This window comes from Struthio camelus, chromosome 1 (assembly GCF_040807025.1).
Source record: "Struthio camelus isolate bStrCam1 chromosome 1, bStrCam1.hap1, whole genome shotgun sequence".
Lineage (NCBI taxonomy): Eukaryota > Metazoa > Chordata > Aves > Struthioniformes > Struthionidae > Struthio > Struthio camelus.
This window is the reverse complement of record NC_090942.1, coordinates 191,151,614-191,162,593: the sequence shown is the minus strand read 5'-3', so window position 1 is coordinate 191,162,593 and position 10,980 is coordinate 191,151,614. Positions and strand designations below refer to the sequence as shown.

The 10,980-nt window shown below is 42.6% G+C and overlaps 1 protein-coding gene across 1 annotated transcript; it reads right to left on the bottom strand.

The window, feature by feature from the left end:
- Nucleotides 1-3,417: 3,417 nt before the first annotated feature.
- Nucleotides 3,418-4,685, bottom strand: CBY2 (chibby family member 2). Its single transcript, XM_009682903.1, has one exon. The coding sequence runs from the start codon at nucleotides 4,432-4,434 to the stop codon at nucleotides 3,418-3,420; it is 1,017 nt and encodes a 338-aa protein (XP_009681198.1). The 5' UTR covers nucleotides 4,435-4,685.
- Nucleotides 4,686-10,980: the final 6,295 nt, after the last annotated feature.

Sequence of the window (10,980 nt, the reverse complement as noted above, 5' to 3'; positions counted from 1 at the left end):
TCTGCCAGGCCCTCTTCTTTTCTCCTCGTTCTGACGCACTCAGCACTCCTCCCTCTGCACTCCTGAGAGCTAACCCTTTACCTTTAAGGATGAGAGGAGGCTTGCCTCAACATCTTGAAGCCCTGAAAGCAGAAGAAAATGCTCCACACTTTAAGCCTCTGAAATAGACAGTATTTACCGGTATTTGGCCTCGTGTTATCTGAGTGAAATATAAGGTGAAAGATAATTCATCCTTTAAGTAATTTGGTGCCAAATCACTTAGAGACCTATAAACTATAGTGACAAGATATTTCTTGGGTTTTGTTGCAAGAGGTAAAGCTCACTGTAACCTTTCCTTTGCTTTACAGTAATGCTCCCTACAATTACACTGCAGAAATCTCCTTGCGGCTGTCTTGTTAGATTACGTAAAGATTCTAATATTCTGTCTGAAAGATTATGACAAATTGCTCTGTAGCAGGGGTGTCCAACACAGAGAGTTGAACACATTTCCAGACACACTGGCCACACCGGTTGAAACCGGATACAATTTTTTCACATCAGCATATCCATAGGCTCTGTCTCCTGTGTGAGCAGACCAATTCAAACTAGCATGTCCGTTCAGACTGTAAGCAGATATGCAGCCAAGTACCAATTAAGCCATGGAACAGCCACCAGATTACCACTTTTGGCAGGCTACTTGCTTGCTATGGGGCATATGAAAACCTGCATTGTTTGACAGTTTGGGAAACTAGGTGCAGATGATGTGGACCTGCTGTCTGATCCATTCACTCCTGCTACCCCACTGTGATGCCTGGGATGAGGGATCCTCCTTTATTCATCAGCACTTTGTAGCAGAGGGTTGGAGCATGACCGTGGATTGTAAGCTGGGACCAGCTTTTTTCACTGTAATCCTCTTGTGTCCCTCTTACCCTCCCAGGCTACAGCCGCATATGGCAATTCATCTGTGACAGAAAAACATGTCGTTGTCCCTGGAAACAGAGACCCCCCACAACCTAAGCAACTACGTGGAGTGGGAGACCTCTTTTCTCTCTCCCCCTAGATGACAGCATCACAGCTGTGGGCATACCTGTGACCTGCCTTCGTTATTTCTGGGCCTGTATCCCGAAGGCAGGTCCTGGTGTTGTGAGCCTTTGGTTAACGGTCCTGTTTTACTGAAGGAAGATAATGATTAGTTGTAGCTGTCCCATCATTTAGTCTGCAAACAAGACAAGTTGACTACTAAGCTGCACAAAATGCGAAAGTAAAATCAAAGAAAAGACATAGAGATGGAACTGCTGAGTTGGTATCAACGAGCAATAATTTGAAACAAAGAAGGGAAATCATCAAATATTCAGAGAAAAAGACTGTGCAAGGACAAGATATAAAAAAATTCTAAGAGAAGAAGCAGCGAGACCAAGGAGCAGAGGAGGCACTTCTCCACCTGCCCCACAACTGCCTGGGCGACTGAGCAGGGCTCAGTCCACTGGGTGACTGAGCAGGGCTGATGCAAGTATTATTTCTTAGCCTTGTAGCATGCTTATCCAAGCCCCTTCCTGTGCATCTGGCGATACTGCGGTATGCATGGTACTGCTTTCAAGTGTTCCTGTCCAAAGGAAGATGACTGAATAAAACTAACCCAAAGAGTGAGGATGATCGTGGTCTCTGGCCAAGATCCTGGATGTTTCCTCCTTAGAAACAGCCTGCCAGCCAGTCTGCATGTCAGTGAAGCCCCCTGAGAGATAAGACAAAGATGGAAAGAATAGGCATAAGAGACCTTCCTTAGTCTATATATGTCCTTCGGGAAGAGAAGATATTGGCAGTTAAGGTTCTCATGAAGAGAGAGAGTCAGGAGGCAAGATACCCTTTATCACCAACAGACACCAAACACTGTTGGGACTTGCTCTCCTCAATCAGCCGCACAGTAGGCAAAAAAAAAAAAAAAAAGATCTCAATGTCCTAGATACCTTCAAAAAATGCAGCCGACAGCAGACAGTGCTGCCTTCCTTGCATCAGGAGATGCCATGGAAATAACCCTAAGCTCTAAATCCTGAGATCTGGCCTCCAGCATGTTCTTTTACTACCCTCAATAACATCGAAAAGGCTGTGAAGAGTCAGGAAATTTGACTACGACATCACTAATCCTCTTGTTTTCAGAAAGATGCTTCAGATTCACAAAACTTTCAGGGGCTTTTGCTGCACAGGGATAGGCCATTATCCTTTCCCTTACGTTGTGATATGACTGAAAACATCAAGGCTTTTCGAGGCTAAGGTGTTATTAATGAGCTCCATTACTATACCTGTGCTGGTCCAAAAAGACCACTAAAGTCATTAGGCAATCTTCTTTTAGCAGTGAACTATAAATAAGACACTGAGCAGTCATTCCGGAAGTCCAATTTGTTAGCAAATAATAATCTCACTTGAAATCAGTAAGATTATTCAAGCGTACCAAAACAAGGCCATTTGAGAAGGATTAAGCCTAATTAAGATACAATACGATGGGGGTAATTTACAAATAACCGAGGCAGAAGGGGACGTGTGATTTCTGGTCAGTGATGTTTGTTTTATGGTACTGCTATACTCTGAAGTAAGAGATGGATTCTTTTCTTAGGACAAGTTTTAAACAAGAGAAAGAGATAATGAGGTAAGTGGGAATGTGGGAGCGAGAAAAGGAACTAGCAAGAACAGCGTAGGGTGCCAATTTTAGTGGAGAAGAGTATCCGCAGGAACTGCAGTAAGTAAAAGCCTTAGTTAGTTTCAAAAAAACACTTAGCATTTCCATTCTGAAAAAACATGGGAAGTTTTTACAGAAAACTCCTGTCAGGTAATGTCACTATTTTTCATTAATTGGAAATATTTCACTGCGGTTATGCTAGTATATAGTGCCTCATGGAAGAGGTAGTTTGGTTTTCTGTGTCCCGTTCTCTTCGATGGGCCTGTCTCCTCCGTGAGGCCACATTTCCCATGATTCATTGCTTAGCCTACGTGAGAAAGGTAAGGCTGGTGCATCGCAGAAGACATAGTTCAGCCACTGAGCTTGGCATCAAAAGAAAGGGACCAACAGGGCTCCAAACTCAGCTCCCAGTTGGAATCCTGGTTTTCAGAAAGTGCCTATCCCTCTGGTAAATATGGCCGTTCCAAGGTACCTCAGATTAAGTGAGAAAAGCATGAGCTATCTGTTGAAAATGTAGCCTTATTATTAGAAACTTTTAAAATATGCCGAAAAGCATGTTTTTCTGGGACTAGGCAAATTCATGACAGTTGCCCACTCCCATGTTATCAGAAGGGGAAACGCATCCAAGTGATACAAGAAAGTTTCAGAATAACACAATGTTCACCAGCTGGTTTTTTTCTTCAGATTCCACTGGGATTTTATTGAGTTCCTTGAAACAAGGAGAGGTGCTTTACAGGAAATTGAACCAGCAGGTTTAGCTGCAAGTTTCACATGTCTCCAAGCTGATATTCACTTGCCAGTATTTGTCCTGCTTCTTCGAACACTGGGGAAGTGATGGCACTGAGCTCTTTTTGCAGCATTTCCATTTGAGCTGTAATATCTGACACAGTGTTTTTCACGGCATTCAACTGCAGTCTCAATTTATTGTTCTCTTCTTGGAAGACTTTGTTCTCCTCCTGGAGAATCTGAATGTCCTTTTTCTCTCCAGAGGGAGCATAGTCCTCTTTCAGGGAGTTTTTCTCTCCAGAGGGAATATAGTCCTCTTTCAGGAAGACCTGGAGGGCTTGGTATAAGTTCTGGATGGCCTGGCCAATTGGATACTCACCCTGCATGGCTGGGGCACTCTTCTCATTCTGGGTTGGATTGGAGCTCCCCACTTCGTGTTCCTGCTGGGGGGCTAGATCAGGGTTACCTTCTTCTGGATCTGTGATAGTTTGAGTGTCTTTCTGAAGAACTGAGCTTGTGTCTTTGCTCTCTTCATGGACTGCAATGGCTTTTTTGTTTTTCCAAATGATGGGGAAAGCTTTATTCTGCTGCCGGAAGATCTCTAAAGCTCTGTTCTTTCCCCGGACAATCTGAAGAGCTTTGTTATCTTGGCTGATCTGAAAGCCTATGTTGCTGTCTGGGAAGATTGGGAATGACCTCTTTTCCTTCTGGAGGCCCTGATGAATAGTGTCATCATAAATGACCTTGACAGTCTTATTCTGCGCCTGGAGGCACCGAAGAGCCTTGTTTTCTTCCTGCAGCATGCTGTTTTCAATACGGAGAACTTTGTTTTCCTCCAGGAGTGCTCTATTCTCCTCCCAGATGCTCCATTCACTCTGTGTCTTCTTGCTGAAGTGCTTCTCGTGGGAAGCAAAGGGTGGCTGATGGTAAATTTCGTTCACCCATTTGCCATCAATAAAGATAAATGTCTCATCACTCAGTTTCACTCGTGGGGTGGTACAATCTATGTCAGTCCTTGTGCATTGCATGTTGTGGTTCATCAGATCACAAGCAGACATGGGTTTTCTTTAGTAAACTGAGTAAGTCTGTGTGAAAACACTTTCTCCAGGACTTCCACGAGAGGCCACTCTCCGTTGGTAAATGACACAGGGGTTTTGGAGAAGCTTTATCAGGACTGATAGAAAAGGGAACATAAATGCACGGAATTATTACCAAAATTCAAGGTCCAAATTAAATTACATTAGATAACAGAAACTAGCAAAGAAGTAAGTTCCCACAATCAACTGTGTTGCCTCCTTGACACTGGAAGGTAGGGAATACACCAGAAACATAGTTCATAAAATCTGAGAATACTGGCACTAGTAGATTTACCAGTGCTATGGCAACACCACGAGCTTTTATGCAAAAACCTTGACTCTCCTTTTATCCCTCTACCTCATTTTTACAGACATGTAAAGAGTTAAGATGTAAGAACACCTCAGAATTGTCCTTTCCTTGCTGACCAACAGGTAAACGAATACCAGAATCACAGGATGGCTGAGGGTGGAAGGGACCTCTGGATATCATCCAGTCTAACCCCCCTGCTCAAGCAGGGTCACCCAGAGCAAGCTGCCCAGGACTGTGTCCAGACAGCTTTTGAATATCTCCGAGGATAGAGAATAAATTAATTAATTAAAATAAATTATGGGGCTGGAGACAAGTTTTCAAAGATGCCTAGTAAGACATTTTTAAAGGATGAAAAAATGTCATTACTTTTGAAACTGGCCCTAAGAGCAGCTTTTTCCAGTGGATGCTCAGTAACCTTTGCTAACAAGAGGCCACAAAAATATGATGGCAGCCGTGTTTTTTAATCTTAAAATTGACAGCACCATCAATAGGAAGAACACAGAATGATATAGTGTGCACAGATAATTAAAAATCTAAACCACAGCACTGCGCCATCGGGACTGGAAGAGCTCTATTGCTCTTCACGTATTCTTCTGACAAGTTCCTATCAGCACGTTCCAAACACTGTCGCACTCCATACATAATTCTCCATCTTTCCTTCTCATTTCTCCACAGTTTCTCTTATCTTTGTATTCTTTGATAGCTCCATTACGTCTCTCACATTCTAGGTTTGCAATAGCAATGTGTCATCGCTTTTTTTACAGTTGTTCTGCCTCTTTCTCACATCACCAGAAAACTTATCACTTCAAAATCCATCCTGCTAAGTTGTACCTCCAATTCTTCTCATTTCAATTGCAGAAAACTCAGACTCATCTGTTCAATATCCTTTCTCTGTTTGTTCTGCCCAAAATGCTCCTGGCCAAATCACCTTCTAGTCATAACTAAACTTGGAGAAATGAAGGAATTCAGTGTGTTTTCATGAACACAAAATGCCAGATAAGTTTTATGCCAAAGAAAGTCTTATTTTCTGCAGTTCTCATCAAAATAAAATGTGTTCCCGTAAAAATAAAATACATGAAATTTTCAAGATGAGATGAGGTTAAACTGTTTTTTATAATAAACTTGTTTGAATGTCTTGTGTGTATGTATTTTTTTTTAAAGCTAAATCTCTGCAATGTGCCTTCTTCTAATTAGAAAAAAGAGGTTGGCTGTCAAATTTCACCTAGATCTACCCTCTTCCTCCTTGAATTCCTCCAGCTGCCTTACTGTCCCTTATGAAATCCAATTCTACCTGTTCAGCTGGTGAGGAGAATTTTACCTTCACAAACTTCATCTCCATACCTTTCCATAAAGTGTTAGGCGTGCTGTTGACACTGGGAAATGTAACTCACCAACTCCTCATCTCTTCCAGCTCTTTCATGACATTGTCTCCCAGCACCTCTGTCCTGCCATGGTCTTTCCTGTCCACAAAGTCTTCTCCACTGCTCTTTCCCACCCCTCTGCACTGTCTACCATGCTGCTTCCTGTTGTATTGTTTCTCCTAGCTCCATTTGGCTCCTGAAAGCCAGCATCACATAACTACTTCCTTCTCCTCCTCCTTCCCAAGTTTATCCAAAAATTCAGAAAATTGTTGGTGGTACTTTAAATCCCCAAACCCTTAAAGCGAGAGTGAGTTTTGGAGGGAGTTGCAATATAGGTTTGTTGCAATAATATGTGGTAGAGTTTGTTGTGGTAGGGTCTCAGTCTAGCTCTCAAGGTTGTCTTCTGCATCACTGTATGTTTTATCTCACATCAAACTAGCGTTTTCATTATATTGCTCTGCTAAAAAGGATTTCCCACAGTATGCAACAACCTTGCAATTTCAAAGTTCATTTTTTCCACTTGTGTTGTGCTTTCAACTGTGTATTTTTCCCTCTTACACTCCTCCACAGCCATTCCAACTTGCCCGATGTCCGCTTTCATGCTCTGGGAGCTCTGCACCCCTCTGCGGGAAGAAGGGTGGCGAACATGTCTCCCAAAACACTCCCTGACATGGCTCCTGCGATTTTGCAGGCCTAGGTTTTCATCAGATGTTTGCACCATCAACCCCAGGGCTGAAAGGAAAGTCAGCCAAGGAGAGAATGACCCCAGACGCCCCTAAATATCCAAATAAGAAACAGAAAATATAGGTATTGTGAGCCAAGACACACCTGCCAGTGAGTGGCTTGGGTAGGTGGCTAGAGCTGTTAAAATCACTTATATTTAAAGTGTTTATATGGCATGTTTTCAGGACAAACAGAAACATTTAATATATTCGGTATTGAAGGACATTATCTTGGGGACAATTAAACTTGACAGCATCTCTGTCAGCTCTTTTGCACTGCAGTAAAGATATTGACCCACGCTTCACAGAGGCATTTCAAGTTCTCTCAGGCTCTGTTATCATTTTCAAGTATTTCTGAACTAAATAATCCCGTAAAAAGGCTGGGGAACTGAGATGGGCAGGAAGGACAATTTTTTTGAGGGAAGCTGCACAAAATCAGGCTGAGCTAGGTAATTCAGCCGTAGTAAATGAAGCATTGACACATACTCACCTGCTTACAAAAGTCGGTCGTGTTCCCTTTCCCTGCGCTCTTGCCAAACAGCCCTGTTTCTAGCTGCTTTTTTGATTTGAGGCAAGAGGCTCAAGATTGCCCCAGCTTCTCCTCCTCCTAGCTGGTTCCCTGCCTGGTCCCGCCAGTGCCAGCTCACATGCATGGTATGTAACAAGGAACAAAGGCGCCGGACTGTGACACGACCAGCAGTCACCACGCACCGGGGTGGGGGTAAGGGCGGCAAGCATCCCCTGACGGAGAGTCGGATGCACGCAGATACCGCCTTCCCACAACTCACTTTTTGCTCTTTTGTCCTTGATTTTCCCCAGCAATGCACAGTTGGGTTATCTTTCACGGAAATGACCTTTCTGTATCTCAGCTCTCAAGCCCTTTCCTGAACCCAGACTTCCCTCTATCTTTGATGCTCATAACTGAGAGCAGTTTAAATAGATTGTTCTTCTATCACATTCTTTTAAAACATTTTTTGTTTTTATTCAGAATATTCAAATTATGTTTGCTGCTGAATTGGTACTGATGCTCAAAAATAACCTCCATGCGTGCACTGTGAGACCTGAAGTCACTTTGCAAAGAGAATTTGAGTCTGGAGTTTTTCTTTGACTATATGTTTAAAAGGAGAGTATCACTGAACCCTATTAAGAAGAAAACAGAATATGCAGGGCATCCATGCATTGTAAGTTTAGACGTTATTTGTAGCAGCTATTCTCACTTCTACATCTTTGCGTTTCTAATGATCTCATTTTCTTTGTTATTCACTACATCTTTAAGATGTAGAATAAATTTTTTTTCTAATCAAGATTCTTGAATAATAAATAGCGCTCTTAATTTCTTTTCCAATGAACATTACCCACCTGATATCAGCCCCAAGGTGAGTGTTATTGTTCTAGGAAGTTGCAGACGCAGTTCAGCTTTGGTGTTATGCAAAGATGATAAACTCAGGTATAAAATTCTTCTCTGTAATTTCTCCCTTGCTTTTTTTTAATCTCAGACAACACAGGAACATCACAGGTTACTATGGTAACTCCCCAGGGAACACTCTCTTCTTTTCAAGTTCAGGTATCCTGCAACGGAAAGCAGAAAAGTATCCTTAAAGGACAAAGGAAAATATTTTATCATAGGATGTTTGCGCCTAGTCTGCCATCAGATGGGAGCTCAAGGGTGCTACCTAGACGCAGCAGTTTTTAGGAAAGATGGCAATTTGAAATGGGTCATCTGTATTTTTGAAGGACTGAGACTGTGGGCCACTAAAACAGACCTTAGATGAATGTTTTAAGGTCTAAGAGCTGACTGGATAGTGAGTTAGTGGAGACAAGCACCGTGAAGTACTAATCAGAAGACAAAGCCCGTGTAATCCAGAACTACCAAGAACTCAGTTAGCAGTGTACCGTTGCCTTTTCTTAATTTTTCTACGCAGTATTTTCCGTAAAGCTGGATAAAGTTCTTTAGGCAAATCATTCATTTGCTAAAAACTGTGACTTCAAATACTAATGTATTTGGGCCAGATTTAGTGACCTGCATCAGACACATGTTCATGTATGTGAAGACATGCATTCAAATTGGAAATGCTGCAACAGTTCACTGCAGAATTTTTTATACCGGCTACGCAGATTTCTGAGCTGGACTCCCGAAAGAACTTAGATGTCATTCACAAAACTACAAAGGCAGAAATAATGCTGAGTATTTTCACCTCCCTGCCAAGATACAAATAACCCCTGCTCCAGGAGAAGGGTTTGAACCAACTTCCCAGCTGAGCGCTTTGTCCACAGCTTTAGACTTTTCAGTTTCTCCAGGTGAAGCTATTTCACTACACAATCAAATATTAATTGAGACCTAAGTCACGTCCCCCATCCTACTTACACAGCTTACACCAGACTATGGAGCCGTTCTTCCTTCTTTTCAGAGATTATCAGGTTCTGGGGGAGACCTTACAATCCCCACCTCACAATATTCTCCAGTTTCAGAAACAGCTCCCTGCTGAGCCGCAAGACGTCACAGTCCAGTGTGGGTCTCAAACGGGGAGAGAGGGAGGTCTGAACTGCTGTCCGCAAAGGCCTCGCAGGAAGGACGCTGCAGACCCTGTCTTGCCCTCCTGCCTTTCAGGAATGGGGACACCTACCCGTGGTAAAGCTCAGCCCTTTCTTTCCTTTGCTCTTGGGCTTAGAAGGACCTGTTAAAGTGCCTGCAATCGAAATAATCTGTTCTTTTAGTACAAGCAAAATGCTTCTTCGAAGCGGAGTACCTCCTCTCTTCCTCTCTTTTTACATGTTTTAGTCTGTAAAACTTTATTTTGATAAAACCAAAGAAATTCCCTTGCACTCTCTATCACCTCAAATGCATTCATGCCTCTAAAACTTTTGCCTCTGTTCATGTCCATACAGGTTGGTATAACTACACGTTCATCGATTATTCTCCTCAAGGCCATTACATCTTGAGGCAAATCCCATGGAGTTCCTACAAAGATTCTTGCATATTTCAGTGATTTTGAACCAGTTACTGACCTGGCTAAGTGGATAGAGAGTAAAAATGATGTTTTGTCTGTTTTGGAGACAAGTGAGGTGTCTGGAGGGAGATGCAGGGTCATCTCAGCACATTATTCTGCCCAGAAGCTGTGAACTTGATCAGCAGTGTGAAAGTCAGTAACGAAAACCTCCAGAACAGGATTTTTTTTTTTTTCAGCTGGAAAAATTGTTCGAGGAACACACCTATCATCACCTGTTTGGACTAATTGGTCTTCCAGGGACAGTATCGCAGCGCTGGTGTCAACATGCCTCTGCAACCCTCATGTGTCATGCTGTGCAAAACATCCTGATACTTATAGTCCGCTCTTTGCACACACGTGAACACTGGCCAGGGTGATGGGGTTGGCAGAAGGGTGGAATGAGAGGTGGAATTATCTCCTCATAAGCCTCCCTTCTGGTCCCAAATTCTTTGGGCCATTGGTCAAGTCATTTGTTTCCATGCCCCCATTTCCTCAGGTATTCAGTGAGTCTGAGATACTGGCTCTCTAAAGCGTGCTGCCAAGAGAAATTAATTCACGCTTGTAAACTGCTTTGAACATGAAGAGCACTGCAGCAAAGAAACCCCATGCACCACCCCTATTTATCCTCATAGTTGTAATACACAGAGTGTTTACAAGGTGAAGTAAAACATTTTATGTTTGCTAGTAAGGGACATCTTATAGAGGTCAGTTTTGGGTTGTTCTGTCTCAGATCTCATTCCCACCTTGCCTTCAGTCTACTTCAACTATGAATATTTTAAAAAGCATATCAAAACCATGCGCAGTCTCTCGGTCAATTCTAAGCCATTGCTTGTCAATGCTACTCCTTTGCATTATGTCTCTCTGATATATGGTCCTGAGCCTTGCCAAAAAATACTCACAGTCCAACTACTGTATCACCGTCTTACTTCTGCTTGATCAAACTTGACAGCACACTCCATGTTGCTGAAAAATCCTAGCAGTTGTTTATTCTTAAATAAGTACTTACAGTAATAATTATAGGTGTATTTGTTTCTGTTGTGAGAATCCTGGGAACCTCATCAAAGAGGATGGTAGTACAGAACTGACAATGTGCACATGGGGATAGTTCAGTCTTCCTCTCCACTAGGACAAATTTGATGGGGTAAAGT